The sequence below is a fragment of the Sminthopsis crassicaudata genome, chromosome 4 (genome assembly GCF_048593235.1).
Source record: "Sminthopsis crassicaudata isolate SCR6 chromosome 4, ASM4859323v1, whole genome shotgun sequence".
In the NCBI taxonomy this organism is placed as follows: domain Eukaryota; kingdom Metazoa; phylum Chordata; class Mammalia; order Dasyuromorphia; family Dasyuridae; genus Sminthopsis; species Sminthopsis crassicaudata.
Window position 1 is genome coordinate 448,558,985 of NC_133620.1, and position 18,509 is coordinate 448,577,493.

Genomic DNA, 18,509 nt, shown 5'->3' on the forward strand with positions numbered 1-18,509 from the left:
ATTCTTGATCTGGGGTACATGAATATTTTTAAAATGTTTTAATGTACTTGTTTCCCACAATCCTCTGTATTTTATTTTATGCCTTTAAAAAGACCATTCTGAGAAAGGGTCCACAGGCTTCGTGGAACTGCCATTAGCAAAAAAGGTTAAGAACCCTGCTGCTGTATACCTTCTCTCAGTGATCTTATCAACCCTAGTGGGTTTAGTTATCATCTGTAAGCAAATATATCACACATCTGTGTATCCAGCCCTTTGGCTACAATGGGCTATGTATCCTCATGGGCTACAGTCATTTTTTTTTTAAATTTATTTATTTGATTATTTTTTACAAAAATTTTATGCATAGGTAATTTTCCAGCATTAACAATTGCAAAACCTTTTGTTACAACTTTTCCCCTCTTTCCCCCCATCCCTTCCCCCAGATTGACCAAAACATGTTAAATATGTTAAAGTGTAAGTTAAATACAATATATGTATATCTGTATGGGCTACAGTCTTGCACACCAACCACATCAATCTCAAATTGAATGTCCCGTAGACATCTCAGTTTCAGCCTGTCTAAGATAGAAATCACAGTCTCCCTGTCACATTGGATAAAGTGTCAAACCTGGAGTCCTGAATTCAAATCCAGTTTTAAGCACTTATTTGCTGTGTAACCCTGGCAAGTGATGTAACTTCTGTTTGCCTCAGTTTAAACATCTGTAAAATAGACATAATAATAGTAGCTGAGTGAGAATGGAGTTTTGGGAGGATCAGTCATTCTTGACCCCTCATTCTTTCTCAGTACTCTCCCTTCATACCCATATCCAATCTGTTGCTAATCTTTGAAACATCTCTAAAAGAAAACTCTTTCTCTCCTGTGATGCTGGCAACCCCTGGTGCAGACCCTCTCTCTTTTCAACATTGTCTACTGACTTTCCTTAAAATCCCAACTAAAATCCCATCTTTTTCTATCACCCTTTCTCAATTTTTCTTAACTCTAGTCCCTTCTATCTTATAATGATTTCCTGTGAATCCTGTATATAGCTTGCTTTGGATATATTTGTATGTTGTTTCCCATTCGATAGTTAAGTTCCTCCAGGGCAGAGACTGGTTCTTACTTTTCTTTGTATCCCCCAGTGCCTGGCACATAGTAGGTGCTTAATAAATGTTTAGTGATGGATTGAAAAGGGATACTATTTGTAAACTGCTGTACAGACCTTAAAAATATTCAATAAATACCAGCTATTATTCTGAATATTCATGTTCCCACTGAGGGAACCATTATCTTTTACAGAGGTAGGAAACCATGAATTTACAGTTATAGAACCCCAAAAAGAACCCCATCAAGTTGTGATTATTACTGTCAAATGTTACAGAAAGGTCAAGGACAAGGAGAGGAAATGGGTTTGATTATCGATCCTAGAGAAGTTTCAACAGAAGCCAAAATGCATATAGGCCTAAAAAATGAGTGGAAAAATGAGGAAGAAATGGAGCTTGAAATGAAAAAGAAATGGAACAGGTTTCTGGGGAAGCTGTCCATTTTTTAGAATGGGGAGACATGTTAACAGATAGGCAAGGAAGATCTTAAAGACATCATCAGTTTTTATAAATGTCTATATCCTTTTATTTGTGGTGAAGTGGAATTTAGTCTTTTATAATAAATCAGGGTTTCTTCCCTTTTAAAAAAATTGAGTTACCTTTTTTATTATTCGTATAGCTTTATTCTTTTCCTAGAGAATTAAACCTAACTTTTTATATTGTGAATTTTAAAATGGGTGGAGTTAAAACTGCTTACCTTTCGTTCATCATAAAACAATTTTGATAACTAAGTTGTGGTGAAATTACAGACATTAAATTGTTTTGTTCTTAAAATGTATAGTCCTCTGATCCTCCCATTCATTAATTCTAAAATATAGCAGATATTTTTAAAGAAATCTTCTTAAAGTGATCTGAGGCTATTAATCATTTTTTTCTTTCCATATCTTGTTGTTGTTTTTTTTAATTGATCAGAAGAAAAATTCAGAATTGGCTTATTTTATACACCATTGACATTCTTAGCATTGATCTAGGGAATCTTAAAAACAATTCTATTATGTTACCTGCAGCTGCCTTTAGTAAAGATGCCAGAAAATAAACAAAACAATTGGATGGCTCCCCAGAAGCACATAAGGGGAAATTTTGCAGAATAGCATCTTTCAACTATGCACTTTCACATGAATTAATTTTATTTCATCTTCACAACAATCCTGTGAGGTCAGCAAAGTATTTACCCTGGTTTATAGAAAGAAGTCAGCTGATAATCGACAGTCAGAATTAGAATCCAAGGCTTCTGATCCCTGTCTAGTGCTTTTTCTGCTTGGCTTTTTTCCCCATCCTTTTTCTCTTTGAAGTAGTTCGGATTAGATTTCCTAAGATTCGGTCTCTGTGATCCTATCTATCTAGTCTTTCTTTTTAAGATTATAGTTGGGGCAGCCAGACAGTACAGTGAATGGAATACGGCGCTGGGAGATAGAAAAACGTTAGTTCAAATCCAGTCACAGTCACTTAACTCTGTTTGCCTCAGTTTCCTCATCTGTACAATGAGCTGGAGAAGGAAATGGCAGTATCTCTGCCAAGAAAACCCCAAATGGGATCACAAAGAGTTAGACACGTTTGAAAAAATGACTGAACAACAGCAAAAAGATAGGGATAAGTGTCAAAAGAGCATAGAAAGCACTTGTTTTAGATAGAGAGGTATTTGTTTTAAGGTATTCTCTCCTGATACTGGTCGATATGCCCTGTTTCAAGAAAATTGGATGTGTCGCTTCTATTCATCCCTTTCTCTCTATTCCCTCCGCCTTAGTCCAGGACCTCATTACCTCCTACCTGAACTATTGCAGTAACCTTCTAATTGGGCTCCCTCTCTGCCTGAAGTCTGTCACCATTCCATTTCATCTTCTATCCGGCTGTCAGAGTGATTTTCCTAGGGTCGACATCTGACCATGTCACTCCTTTATTTTAAAAAACTCCAACAGGTCCCTGTAACTGCCATGATCAGCTATAAAGCCTTCTGTGTTAGCATTTAAATCCCTTCACAATCTCAACCTTTCCTTTCTTTCCATTGTTCTTACCCTTGACACAAACTTGACAGTTTGATAACCCAGGTGTTCTTCCTATTTCTCACACTAAACCCTTCATCCCTGCTCTCTGCCTTAATGAAAGCTCTCCTCTTGGCCCAGAATGCCCTCCCTCCTCACTTCTGCTGGCTAGCTTTCTTGGCTTCCTTCAAGACTCAATTCGAACCCACCTTTTCTAGGAGGCCTTTTCCCATTACCTTCTGTCTGTGCTGGATGTATCTTGTCCATACCCATTTGTTTTTTTTTAATAGTTTTTATTTACCAGATATATGCATGGGTAATTTTACAACATTGACAATTGCTAAACCTTTTGTTCCTATTTTTCCCCTCCTTCCCCCCGACTCCAGATGGCAGGTTGACCAATACATGTTAAATATGTTAAAGTATAAATTAAATACTATATATATATATATACACACACATATATATATATATACACACATTCAATATCCATTTATTTACAACTTCACTATTAAACTATGAACTGATTGAGACCAGAAACTATTTTGACTTTTTCTTACATCTCCATATTTAGCACAGTACCTGGCACAAGGAAGTACTTAACAAATGCTTATGGGCTCACTGACTATGAAATATTATTATTTGCATTATAAAAGAATACTTTATTTTATAAAATAACTTACTAGAATACAAAATTTTACATGATTGCATTTACAGAAACTTATTTTACATGCCAGTTCTTGGTAGTCTGATTAGTGCAATGAGAGGCAACATGGCAGACAGGGAGCTGGCTTTGGGAGCCAGAAAGGGTTGCAAAGCCCTGCCTCTTATATATAATGGCTGTATGACCTTGAACTTTACTTAATTCCTCGGTGTACTAGGTAGTTCCTTAACACTTTACATTACAGACCTGGATAAGTGGAGGGATTATCACTTACAGTTTTCTGTGTTCCCCAATGTGTTCCCTCTGCATTCCCCAATGCAATATTACCTATAATGCCTCCATCCCTCTGCAATACCAACATCTAGTCATAAAGTTCAAATGAGAATCATGAATGCAAACTGCTTTGTAAATCTCAAAGTGCTATGCAAATTCCAGCCATTAGTCATAGAAATGGGACTAAAATCTCAGAATCCATCCTACAATCTAATGGAGGAGAATTGAAGTAGAATAAGAAATATACATGGGTAAATATGAGCTGAGAAAGTCACTCAGTAAACATTTATTATATTTTTATTGTGTGCCCATCACTGTGCTAAATACTGGAGAGACAAAGAAGGCAAGCGACAGTCCCTGCCTTCAAGAAGTGTACGGTCCAATGGGAGGGACAACCTATGAGCAACTGTTTCATAACAAGAGTACAAGAAGGTTACTGGAGTTAGAATTACTGGAAGCAGAGATGAGAGACAGCCAGTGAGAGTGCCTGGTCTGGAGATGGAGTGTCCGTTCATGGAAAAGTTAAAAGCCCGGTGTCTCTCAGGACTGTGTAGCAGGGGGCAGGGAAGGCGACAGAGGGAAGAAGGAGTGTAAAATGTAGGATGCCTGGAAAGTGGGGAGCAGAGTATGTGGGACTTATATTCAGGAAAGTGGAGATCCAGGTCTGATGATTACTCAGAGATGAAATTCAGACAGAAACATATGAAGAGAGAAGGGATAATTGCCTACCAAAAAAAATGTAAATATCCAAGCCTGGAAAGATGGGGAGCAGAGTAGGTCGGATTTATATTAGGAAAAACGGAGATCCAGTTCTGATGATTACTCAAGGATGAAATTCAGACACAAACATATGAGGAGAGTATAAATATCCAGAGAGCTCAATGACCAGCTTAGATCTTAAAAAGACACGTGGAAGATGCGGTTAGCAGCAGATAATGGAGGATGAGTGCAAAAGCTTGACATGGTTCTCTAAGGACATGTTCAGAGAGAGTGGCTAGAGCTCTCAATGAGTAGAGACTCATAGGGAAAGAAAAGAGAAACTAAAGTAAGGGCCTAAGCTATCCAGCAGGAAAGAAGACTTGTTGTTCCACATGAGTGGGACCATCCTCATGAACCATGAGGAAAAGGTGGTCCTGCTCCTCAATTTGAACTAGGAGCCTAATAAAAAGGACAAAGAGGGAGCTGAAGCCCCAGATAAGAAAGGTGTTAGGAAGAGAACACTTAGATGCCCCTGATGAGTATGAGTTCAGGACCAGACAAAACTCATACCAAGATATTGAAGATATTGCTGGCTACAACTGTGGAGTCACTATTTGTGAACCAGAAGAGTTCATGGAGGACAGTGGACAGCAGCGCGAGTCAAGAAAAGAGCAAATATTTTTAGATTTTAGAAAATAGAAGAGAACAAAGTTGGCAAACCACACGGTCTATTCTTGGACAAATTCTAGAATCCACTACTAAAAGGATCACCTAAATGATGAGTATGGACCCCTAAAGAAGAAAGAGAAAGCGTTCTAGCAGGATGGGCAGAGTGAGAGGTTGGGAAGAAGCAGAGCACTTCAGTTCCTCCTTGTTCGGTTGCAGGTTGGACCAGGAGCTCTCTGTCTGGGATCCCTTCTAGCATCAGGATTCTATACATGGCAGTAATGGCATTAAACCATAATCACTGATGTGCAAAAGCCCTGCAATTTTTAACAAACCACAACTCAGGGTGATTCCGTGATATGACACAGCAAACAAAAAACATTAAGGAAATTTTTCTTGAGGGGAAAAAGGAGAGGATTAGACTTGTGATTTCATCAATGTAGGGATTGCCAGACACTAAGATATTTTCATCAGTTTGATTCAAGAAATACTAAATTTCTACAGGGCAAAAGAGTCTGGTGTTGGAGATAAGAAGAATAATGAAAATTATCATTGCCCCTCTTTTCAAGGAACTTTCCATCTGGAAGAGGATTGAGATGGTATAAGACATGTGCACAAGTATGATACAAGAGTACTAGGTGGTACAAATGGATATGGGTCTGGAGACAGAAAAATCTGAGTTCAAATTTGGCCTCAGACACTTACTGGCTTTGTGATCCTGGGCATGTCATGTTTACCGTATTTACCTTAGCTCCTCATAATTATAAAGTGCTTAGTATAGTGACCTGGCACATAGTGTTATCTACCATCAGTATTATTGTAGGACTTACAGTAGGGAAAATAATGATTCAGCCCAGAAAATTTGAAGAGAAAGAGGTTAGTTCAGTGCGGGAAAGGGAGGAGCTTTGTACAGAAAGTAGCGTCCAAGCTGGCCTTTAAGGGAAAAGGATTTCAACAATCAGGGATGCAGAGAGAATAAATTCAAAGTTTCAGAGGGATGATTTGTATGAACATGGGACAGTAAAAGAAGGCAGAATGATATTAGGAAACAAGTAATTTAGTTTTTTTTTTTAATGGAAACAAGTAATTTAGTTTTATTTGGAATGGAGCAAAGTAGTATAGGGTGGAAGAAGCAGGCAGGCTTCAGTGTTAGATTAAAGATTAAAGACAAATCTCAGAAGGTCTCATGTATCAAGGTAAGGAAGTTGGATTTTATCCTGTCAGCAATAGAAGAACACTAAACTTTTAGAGAGAGAGAGAGAGAGAGAGAGAGAGAGAGAGGGTGAGAGCTTTGCACTAGAGAAATTAATTTGGCAGCTGTGTGAAGGATGGAGTCAGGAGGGTAGAGTTTGGTTGGAGATAGACTGATTAATAGGCCCTTTCAGTCATCCGATGGAGAGGTAATGAGGGCCTGAGCTGAAGTAGGAACAGTCTTAATGAAAGGGAGAAAATGAGCATGAAAGATACTATATAGGTATTCAAACAGAATTTGGCAACTCTAGATAGAGGGAGGTGGGGAGAGATATGAAAAAATGGAAGAACCAGAGATAACTTTAAACTTTTTTTATTATATTGTTTTTTTCCCTTTTATTGTTTTCTTTTTCCTGGTTATACATGCACATTAATTTTTAATACATGTTTCTTTATGAATCATGTTGGGAGAGAAAAATCAGGACAAAAGGGAAAAACCACAAGAGGAAAAAAATAATCCAAGAAAAAAAAGTGAAGATAGTACGTATTGATTTACATTCAGTCTCCAAATTCCAAACTTTTGAACCTGAATGACTAGGCAAAGTTGGGAAAAAGGGCAGGTTGGGAGAGGAGGAAAGGGGAAAAGAAAGGATTAATTTTAGAGATACTGACTTTGAATTACTCATGTGATCTCAATATGGAAATGTTTAACTTCTACTGGATCTGCTAGATTGACATTTAGAAGAGAAAACAGAAAGTATCTATTTCTATTATCAATTTCTTATTCATATTAATGTCTAGGATTTTTTTGCATAGAAATGATTATCATAATTATGGGGACTGATGAGATCCCTAATGTCAAAGACAGAGTAGAAGGCCAAAAAATGAGAGAGCCTTGGGGCACATTTGTCCTTGGTGGGTGGGAGGAATAAGGTGGGCCATTTAAGAAGATGGAGAATGCATTCAGAAAGAAAAGAGAAGCCAGGGAGAACTGCACCACAGAAATCACTAAAGTGTCATTAGATATTAGAGTTTCACTTAAAGGAGGGAATAGTCAAAAGGGTCAAATATTAGTGGTCTTGTAAGGTGTTCGTTCCATCATCCTGCTCACATTTGCAATGCAGTGTTTCTTCCTGAGCACTACCAAAGGGCTGTTGACTAATTGGAGTTATTCCAGAGCACAATGACCAGAATTTTGAGGAGTTTAGAAAATATACCATAAGTACAAGGGTTGGAGGAACAAGAGATGCTTAAACTGAAGAAGAAGAACTTAAGTTGTCATGACATATACATAATATTTGAATTTTTATCCTGAAAAAGTAGGATTTATTTTATCTTCTGCTTGGACTTGGAAGTTAAAACAAGGAGTAATGGATAGAAATGGTAAGATTTTGACTCCATGTTAAAAGAGAAAAAAATTAGAATTGTCCATAAGTGGACAGTAGATAATGAGTTCTTTATCTGTGAAAACTGGTATAAATTCCAGATGACTGGGGTGTTCATGTTTTGACCGGGAATTGGACTGGTTGATGTTTGAAGCGTCTCCCGATTTGTAAAATTGTGTGATTCAATAAACCTTTGTAACTAGATTATTCATAGGATTTAGAGCTAAAAGGGACTTTAGGGATGATTTGATACACAGATGAGGTTCCTTGCTGAATAGACAAGGAGGATTTGAATTTAGGTTCCCTTCACTCCTTATCCTGCCCTCTTACCATTACCTCATGCTGCCTTTTCTTTCTTTGAACTCTTAGATAGTAAAGCTACCTAATTAAATTCTATATAAACAAATATAGATACACTTTTTTCCCATGTCTTCTCAGCACATATGCCTTGGAGTTCCTTTAAACTTTTCAGGATCATATAAAATCCCCGGGCTTTCTCGTTTATATTCTAGCAATCACTGGAGTAAAATACATTAAGCTTCATAGAAGATTCTTTTGGTAGTCTTATGAGAGCACAAAGATGTTATTTTCCTGCAAAGCTTCCTCTACAGACTCATTATTCAATTAGTAAGCTATAGAAGGCTATAGAGCCTTCCTCTGATAAATGTTAAGCTTAGTGAATTCCTCTTGCTTCTAAAATAAAATACAGATTCCTCTCTTTGGCTTGTAAAAAAGCCTTTTACCACCTGGTCAAAACCTGTTTCCAGCCTTGTTGTACATCACTTCATTTCCCACTCTTTAATCTATTCCACAATGACTTTGTCATTCCTACAAGGAATGTCATCTCTGCTGTCTTTGCTCTTCTCTGACTATCCCCCATTCTCCCTCTCAGAGGGAGAAAGCCAGAGTACGCCAGAGAAACCTAGCTGGAAACTCGCTCTGTCCATTTCTTCCAGCTATCTCGAACCCCTATCCAAGCTCACTTCTCTACCTGCAATTGGAAATTATAAGGTGTTGTGTGACCAGGAATAGAGTAGATACTCCTCCCTGGAAGGGTACAGGAAGTGACTTTTCAATGCTAAGTAGATGAATAGGATGACAATTACTAGGGATTTTTACCTCCATCTTTTAACTTTGAAACCATTGCTTAAAACTAGCTTTTCATGTTGCTCTGGTTTTCTTTATTTTTTTTTCTTTTTAAAATTTATTTTATTTTTAATTTATGGGAAAAAATAAACATTTTCACAACAATATAATTTTTTAAATTGTCCTTGTAACTACAAATCTGTTATGTACAACTTGCTATTCTTTTTAAATATATAAAGATGCTGTGTAAGTTTTTTTTTCTTATTCTTTTCCAACCCCCTTGAAATGGCCATCTTTAGGCTCAAACACATAGTCACTATATTTTCATTTTTCTTTCCCTATATTTTCTTGTGTTGTATTCTTCAGTGCCACATGGCACAAAGTGCATTGGGGTCCATTCCAGTTGTTGTTTTTTAAAGAGATCATTTCTTTAAAAGACTTTTAGACCTCTTATCCCTAACCCTTATTGGATGACAAGTTCAGGCTAATTTTTTTTCTTTTTTCTTTTTGTTTTTTGAGCTTTTTTTATTTTTAAAATACATGCAAAGATAGTTTTCAACATTCACCCTTGCAAAACCTTGATACAAAGTTTTCTCCCTCTCTTCCCCTAACCCTTTCCTTAGATAGTGAGTAATCCAATAGATGTTAAACATGTGCAGTTCTTCCGTACATATTTCCACAATTATGTTGCACAAGAAAAATCAGATCCAAAAGGGGGAAAAATGAGAAAGAAAACAAAATGCAAGTAAACAACAATAAAAAAAAAGTGAAAATACTATGTTGTGATCCACACAAAGTCCCCACATCCTCTCTCTGGGTTCCATGCTAATTTTCACAACAGATTTTGAAATAAATAACATTTTTAAACTCTTCCAGATCTTATAGGGTCAAGATTCTCCGTAACATAAATGCTTGTGGTTTACCTAGGTACAAGATGATCTCTGAATTTACCTGGCCCAACCATGACCTCCCTTCAGACAAGCAAGCTGTGAAAAAACTGATTGAAGGCTGTGGTTTCCAGGATGACGTGGCTTATGGAAAGACCAAAATTTTTATCCGAACCCCCAGGACACTTTTCACCTTGGAAGAACTCCATGCTCAGATGCTTGTAAGGATTGTCCTCTTTCTGCAAAAGGTAATTGTGCCTTCTCCATTTAAACAGAATACCAGTTTTCATATCCATAACAGTATGTGGGAATTCTCTTTCTAAATTATTGATTATTTGGATAAATTCTGAGAAACTTCCAAATGACCCCACCCTCCCCAACTTCATTTTTCTCAATTACCAAATGAAGGAGCCGTATTAAATAACTCCACAGTCTGGGGGCAGCTAGGTGGCGCAGTGGATAGAGCCCGAGCCCTGAATTCAGGAGGACCCGAGTTCAAATCTGGTCTCAGACACTTAACATTCCTGGCTGTGTGACCCTGGGCAAGTCACTTAACCCCAGCCTCAAGGAAAATAAATAAATAAATAACTCCATGGTCTCTTCCAGTTGGAAATTCTCTGATCTCTTCCTCTTCTAATATCAAATAAGAAGCATTTATCAAGTGCTATCTGTGAACCTGATAAAGTGCTAAGTGCCAGAGATCCCTGTAAGCTCCTAGTATCTTTTCCCAAAGATACCATGCTGTATCTTCCTTTTCTGCATACTTAACAAATAAAAACAATAAAAATAGCAAACATTTATATAGTATTTACTGTGTGCCAGGCATTGTGCTGCACGTTTTACAATTATTTCATCAGCTCCTTGGAACAGCCTTCAACAGTAGATGCTATTAATATTCCCATTTTACATTTGAGAAAATTGAGGCGAACCGAGCTTAAGTGATTTGCCTATAGTACACAGCTTAGAAGTGATTAAAGGCTCCATTTGAACTCAGGTCTTTCTGATTCCTGGCCTGGCTCTCTCTAGGTTGATTAAAATCTCCCTGAGATCAGGCACTATTTATCACCAGCACAGTTGCCTGGCATATAGTAGGTACCTAAGAAGGTTTATTTATTGATTTTTGTGTTTCTATTTCTAGCACCTAGCATAGAGCCTGGCACAGCATATACACTTAGTAAGTTTTTGATTATTGGTTGCTTAAAGAAGCCACATCCTTGAGAACTACATAAAATTATTAAATTTAACTGCATTAGATTAAACTGTAAATTTTGATTTTTGCTATTTCTTTGTGATTTATTCCCTGAATTTTTTTCTTTCCAAATGGGAGATAAAACCAGTCAGTCTTTTAGAATATGTATAAAAGCAGCTCTTATCCTTCAAAAGATTTAAAGTCACGTTAAAGCATTTTCTCCCAAAAGTCCCTCCATCCAATTGTCTGAGTACCCCTTATTTTTATGAATCACACAGAATAAAAAAAGTGTAAAAGGAATCACACACACACACACACACACACACACACACACACACACACACACACACACACACACACCCTTTTTAAATCACCAATCCAGCAAAGTTAAATGTGTTTTTTAATGGCTAGAAAATCAAGCAGGACAGACAGCATAAGTCCCTGGCTCTCTCTAATAAGGGATCCTCCTTGACTCTCTTTTTGTTACAAAATAAATCTTTATGTACTCCTAAGAAAATATACTTTTTCCTGTATTTTTATTTTTTTGAAGACTGCCATAACTAAGTAAACAGCCCTTTACAGCTTCTGGGAGGCTGCAAGCTCTTTTAAGTGGGCGTTCATATGACAGTGGGAAAAGGGCAAACCTCGAAGGCAGGAAGACCAGAGTTCAAATCCTGACTCTGCTGTGTACTGCCTGTAGGACCAGGACAAATGACTTGAGGTCTCCGTGTCCCAGACAATCATGTAAGACTATGAGTTATGAATGAGTTGCCTCTCTGCCAGTGAAGGAGTCTCCATGCCAGGGAAGCTCTATAATAAATGAATCACATGTTTAGATCCTCCTTTATGAAAGAAAGAAAGAAAGAAAGAAAGAAAGAAAGAAAGAAAGAAAGAAAGAAAGAAAGAAAGAAAGAAAGAAAGAAAGAAAGAAAGAAAGAAAGAAAGAAAGAAAGAAAGAAAGAAAGAAAGAAAGAAAGAAAGAAAGAAAGGAAGGAAGGAAGGAAGGAAGGAAGGAAGGAAGGAAGGAAGGAAGGAAGGAAGGAAGGAAGGAAGGAAGGAAGGAAGGAAGGAAGGAAGGAAGGAAGGAAGGAAGGAAGGAAGGAAGGAAGGAAGGAAGGAAGGAAGGAAGGAAGGAAGGAAGGAAGGAAGGAAGGAAGGAAGGAAGGAAGGAAGGAAGGAAGGAAGGAAGGAAGGAAGGAAGGAAGGAAGGAAGGAAGGAAGGAAGGAAGGAAGAAAGAGAAAAGAGAGAGAGAAAGAGAGAAATAAAGGAGGAGAGAAAGAGGGAGGGAGGGAGGAAGGAAGGAAGAAAAGGAAGGAAGACTCAGGATAATAATCCAAGGCAAAAAAAAATTAGGAAGTTTGGCCAAATTTTCTTATTATTTAGCCTCTTACGCAGGCAGGTGCTTCTTTCTTGAGCAGCTGTAGGTATGAGGGTACTGTTGTTTAACTTCCTTTATAGAATTATGTGGATAAGGGGAAATGACAGTGGCACTAGGAAAAAAAAAAAAAGAAAATGGCACTGGGGTCTACCCACTATCCCTCCTTTTTGTCTATCAGTTCCCTTCATTGAAACCCTAGTCATTTTTGAAAGTGCAACTTGAATCATAGGTTCATCAGAAAAAATGATGGGAGACCCTGGCCTTCTTGTCTCCTTCCAACTTATGTATTAAAAAACAAAAAGCAGTTAGTGGTTTTGCAGCATCAGTTAGCCAGTGGCAACTTGTTAGATGTAAGGGGTGCAGAGTCAAGGGAGCAGCAGCTGTGAGCTCTGCTGAGCGTCTGTAACTGTGCTCATTTTGTTCTAATTAGGGTAATTTAGCTTTTCTTCCTGGTTTATACAATTGACTTTTTCTTAGAGGCTTACTGCAAAGCTAAGTCTAATTTGGGAGCTTTTTGCGTTCCAAAGTAACTGGCTTTATTATTGGTATATAGGGCATGTCTTGGTTCTTCCTGTGGTGTCAGGATTCTGTACCTAAGTCAGAAGTTCCTAAATAATCATAGAATTCATTTTTAGCAAGTGAAAGAAATAAGGATTTCCTGTTTGCCTTGACCAGATTAGCTCACTGCAAAATGCCCTTTGTTTTTTATGGTGTCATCTATTTGCTTTTAAGGAGTCAGATAATTTGACCAATAAAACCTCCCCCTTATAAATTAGAAGAAGGAAATTAGTTGGAAGTTTGCCTAATCTTTAAAAAAAGATTTTCTTGGGAGTTGTCAATTGGACTCCTATTTTTAAAAAAGCCAAAAAACACATAGTTATGATGGACAAATCCTGTGGCCAAGGCTTAAAGAAGAGAAATCAGCGCAGTCATCAAGATAATAAAGTTCTTGCCTTCTAGCTTTCAGAACCTACACTGATTCACTCTCATCCATTAGCCCTCTTAGTTTGTTCTCTTGGGTTTGTTAAGTATGACTCTGAGAGATACAGGAGATGGGATGCACAGGCTGTTCTGAAAGAGCTCTTTGATGATGGGGATTATGACTCAAAAAGAAAGGGATTACTGGATCAATAAACTGCCTTTGTCAGTTTGGTGGCAAAAGGATCAGGTGCTCTGGTGATATTTATAGTGTATAATTAAATGCCCTGTGAAGCAAGCATGTCTAGCAAGTCCTTGATTTGGTTTTGTCTTCTCTTTCTTCAGTCCTATTCTTTGGGTATTTTTAGGCCTTTTGTTATCACCTATGAAGGTTTTTTCCCCCTAACCTTACTCTTTCCCCCCCCTTCCTTCCCTTTTCTCCTTCTTCTCACTCCTTCCTCCTCCTCCCTTTTCCTATCTTCTATTCCCTGTCCCTTTTCTTCTTTTTCCCTCCTTCCCTTCCCTGTCCCTTTCCTTTGATTTCCCCCCTTCCTTATCTTCCCTTTTCTTCTCCATTCACTTCTTCTCCTTTTCTCCCTTTCTATTCACTCCATTCCTTCCTTTTCCCTCCCTTCCCCTTTTCTTTCTTCCCTTCCTTTAACTTCCCACATTTACTTAGTACATAATTTATTCAAAGCACTATGTAAGGACAGTATTATAAGTACTACAGAGAAAAACAAAACAGTTTTTTCCTCTCCTAGAACTTTTAGTTTCATTGAGAAGATTTCCTCAGAGAAATCAAGTGCCCTGTATGTAGTGCATGCTCAAATTGGGTATTGGACTGAATAATTCTTTTTCTCCACTGCTCTCTTAGCTTCATTATTTATTTATTTCAAAAAAGGGAACAGAATAGCTTTCTCATGAGTTTGCCACTGGGAAATTTGTGATTTTGCTTACTTAGTATTGAAAGAAAATGCTCTTAATGTCTTCTGTGTACTTACCAAATGTACATCAGCATATGCATTATTTCATATTAGAGTTGTTGGCATTTGTATCACATATCCCTTCTGGGTTGTTGTTCATCCCTCATTCTTGAAGAAAACCAATGACCTCACAAACATGATGTCTTAATTTGTGAGACTTGGATTTGGGGAAGCAGAAAAGCACGAAGCTGCCAGCCTAGCTCTTCTCCAGAGGCCTCAGATTCCAGCGGCAAGAAAAGGTCAATATGACTGGCATCAGTCCAGGATGCAGTAAGTGACTTTTTAAATTAAGGTTTGTCTGAGGCAACACCCATTCAATGACTAAGGGCTGGGTAAGAAGTGAAGCAACTTTCTGCATTGCAAGTTCCATGAAAGCAGGAGCTATGTGTCTTCAAACTTTGTATGTACTCTGCATCTAGACCAATGCTTTATACCTAACAATTGGTGAACTGTATGTCCATTAAGTTTTGAATTTAGTGATACCAGAAGGGTCATATAGGGGAAATGCAAAGGGAATCTGGCAGCCAACAGATTTTTCTTTGAGTTCTTATCAGTAGCAAGTTTAGAATAAGATAAATAACCCTGAAGAAACTTTTATCCAGTTACTTAAAAAGCAAGATGTTGTTTTTAGATGTTATGTTTTTTATTTTGAAACTACAACTTTTTGTTGAAGTATTACCCACAACTCAGTCACCTATGTACCCAGAATCATTTCTTCTCCTGGCTGTGCTTTTGATTCTCCAGACTTAGTTACTACAACTCAGCTGCCTTATAATCCTAGAGCATCCTTCCTTATGCTGTGACCCACTTTCCTGTTTGATGAGTTCCTTTAGGGGGTCTCCATTTGGGGAATGGGTTCAGACCAGCCATGATTCATCCCTCCTCTTGGCTATGCTTCTGCCTCTCTAGACTTTGCCACCATTCCCCTATACTTTGCCTCTCCAGCTACTTTTCAGCTCCCTTTTTATAAAATGTTGGCTGTTCCTTTTAAAATGTAATCTCCTTATACTTTAACGTGTTTAACATGTATGAGACTGCCTGCCATCTAGGAGAGGGGGTGGAGGGAGGGAAGGGAAAAGTTGGAACAGAAGTGAGTGCAAGGGACAATGTTGAAAAATTACCCAGGCATATGTTCTGTCATTAAAAAACTATAATTAATTAAAAAATGTAATCTCCTATTTGTGGAAGCATGTATAGAGGAAATGCACATGTTTAACATATATTGGATCACTTGCAAAATGGGGGAAGAGGGGGAAAAGGAGGGGAAAATTAGAACATAGGGTTTTGTAGGGGTAAATGTCGAAAATTATCCATGTATATATTTTGAAAATAAAAAGCTATAATTTTTTTAAATAAAGAAAAAAATGTAATCTCCTTGAGGGCAGGAACTGTCCTTTTGCTTGTATTTTTGTCCCCAGTACTTAGCACATAGTATTTGTAATTGCTTGTTGCTCACCTGTTAGTCCATGGCAGAGGTGAGCTACTGGCCTGTAGCTTACCTGGATGTAGAAAAGGTTTATGGAACATGTTGTACAATTGTTAGGCTTGTTCCAAAATTGCAGGTCTCAACTTTCCATCTCTTTCAGATTTCAGATCAAACAATGGATGGTTGTTGCTGCTGTTCTGTTGTGTGGGACTTTTCATGACCCTCTTGGGGTTCCTTGGCAGAGATTCAGGAATAATTGGCCTTTTTTTTCTCCAGCTAATTTGACAGATGAGGAAACTGAGGCAGACAGGGTGAAATCACCCAGCTAATGAGTGTCTGAGGCTGGATTTGAATTCAGAAAGATGAATCTTTATAACTCCAGGTCCAGCATTGTACCACCTAGCTGCCTAAACAATAATATTTGTGAATAATGTGTCCAACTTGTGAAACAGCAAGACGTATCAACTCGGTCCTTCTTACCTCTCCACCATGTTGTAAGCTCCCTGGGGCTGTTGACAAGACTCTCACAGCTTACCTTCCAGTTTAGTTATGAGCCTGCTATACTACCTATAGCAAGCACAAGCTGGGTGGATGAGTCCAAAACCAAACAGGAATCTTTAACATCTAATGGACAGTCTGTCTTTTGTGGTAACTGAAAACGTGGACATGCTCAAACAGAAAATGCTATAATTGTCATCTTACAAATCTTCATTCACACAAGACTCCTGGGGCCTGGTGGCCCCATTCTTCCCTGCCCATCTTCCTAATTAAAGAAGAATACTAGCTTAATTGCTCAGACTCAACAGTTTGAGGGCAATTTTCAAAACTGTGATGGGGAAGAAAGGGAGGAAATAGAAAGAAGAGAGAAAAAAAATCAAGTTGTGTAGAGGAGTGATCATAGACTAGACTACTCTACTTCTCAGGATTGAATAGGGATCTTTCTCCTTTTGACATAAGAATATAATTATTGGTGATCATCCATCAGAAAGGAAGTTGACTGTATGACAGCTAAGAAAAACAAAACTTAGCTTAATTTTTTTTTTTAGTAACTCAGAAGAATCAAAGAATCTGAGTAGGAAGACACCAGAGAAGCCATTATATCTAACCTCTATATCAATTTTCTCAAACTTTCTGGTCTCTGGATATTTTTGCATCCTTAAAAATTACTGAGGATTCTTTTATACTTTAAAAAGTATTAAGGACCTCAGAGAGCTTTTATTTATTATATAAGATATATCTATCAATATTTACCAAATTAGAAAGTAAAATCTGAATTTTTCAAATAATTAGTTGAAAAATAATAGTGAACCTGCTATTAGTTACACAAATAACATATTTTATGGAAAAAAACTTATCCAAAACAAAAACATTTAGTGAGAAGAATGGCATTGTTTGACACGGTTTTTTTCCCCCAAAATCTCTGAAATGCTTGGCTTAATGTAGATCTTCATATCTCCTGCATTCCATCTATTGTGATCTGTTGTTTTGATGGAAGAATATGAAAAAAAAATCCAGCCTCAACTAGATATGTAGTTGGAAAAGGAAATATTTTAATAGGCAAATAATATCCTACTATGGTTATTAAAATAGTTGTGGCCTTACAGCCCCTCAAAAAAGACCCCCCAGGGGACTGTGAATAACATTTTGAGAACCACTGCTCTGAACAAGAATTTTATCTATCTGACAAATCATCATCCAACCTTTATTTTTCTTTATTCAGTTTTATTTTCAGTTCTAAATTCTGTTACTCTTACCTCCCTCTCCCCTACCCATTGAGAAGGCAAGAAAAATAAAACCCAAGGGGCAGCTAGGTGGCGCAGTGGATAGAGCACCAGCCCTGAATTCAGGAGGACCCAAGTTCAAATCTGGTCTCAGACACTTAACACTTCCTAGCTGTGTGACCCTGGGCAAGTCACTTAACCCCAGCCTCAAAAATAAAATAAAATAAAATAAAACCCATTACAAATACGTAGTCATAAAAACAACTTCTGCATAAGCCCTGTCCAAAAAAAAAAAAAAAAAAAAGAAACAAGAAAATATACTTCACTCTGTACTCTGAGTTCATCAGTTTTCTCTCCAGAGATGAATGTTTCATCCTGAGTCCTTTGGCATTGTAGTTGGTCATGGTGTTGATCAGTTACTAAATTTTCCAAAATTTATTATCTTTATGGTATTAATGACACTTTATAAATTGTTATCCTGTTTCTGCTCATTTCACTTTTCATCAGTTCTTACAAGTCTTCCCAAATTTTTCTGAAACAATTCCCTTCACCATTTCTTATAATACACTAGTATTCCATCACATTCATCTCATAATTTTTCCATTCATTCCTTAACTGATTAGGCATTCTCATGGTTTTTAATTCTTTGCTATTACTAAAAAAAAAAAAAAAAAGCTATTATGATTCCTTTTGTACATATATGTTCTTTTCCTCTTTATTTTATCTTTTTGGGGATATATATCTGGTAGCAATATTGCTGGGTCAAAGGATATGTATACAAATTTTATACATGTATACAAAATTTTACGTATACAAAATTTAACAATTTTTAAAGAATATTTCCAAATGCTTTCCAAAATGGCTGGACCAATCCACAACTCCAACAACAATGCAGTGGTTTACCTGTTTTGTGCTCTAACTTCTGTCCTTTCTCATCTTAGTCAATCTGATGAGATATAAGGTAGCACCTCAGAATTGTTTAA

General features: G+C 37.4%; 1 protein-coding gene across 1 annotated transcript in view; it reads left to right on the forward strand.

Moving 5' to 3' along the window:
• Positions 1 to 18,509, forward strand: part of MYO1D (myosin ID) — a 372,129-nt gene that overhangs the window by 176,453 nt on the left and 177,167 nt on the right. The window contains exon 16 of the mRNA XM_074263605.1: positions 9,951 to 10,158. Coding sequence (XP_074119706.1) covers positions 9,951 to 10,158 — 208 coding nt within the window. The remainder of the gene's footprint in view (positions 1 to 9,950; positions 10,159 to 18,509) is intronic.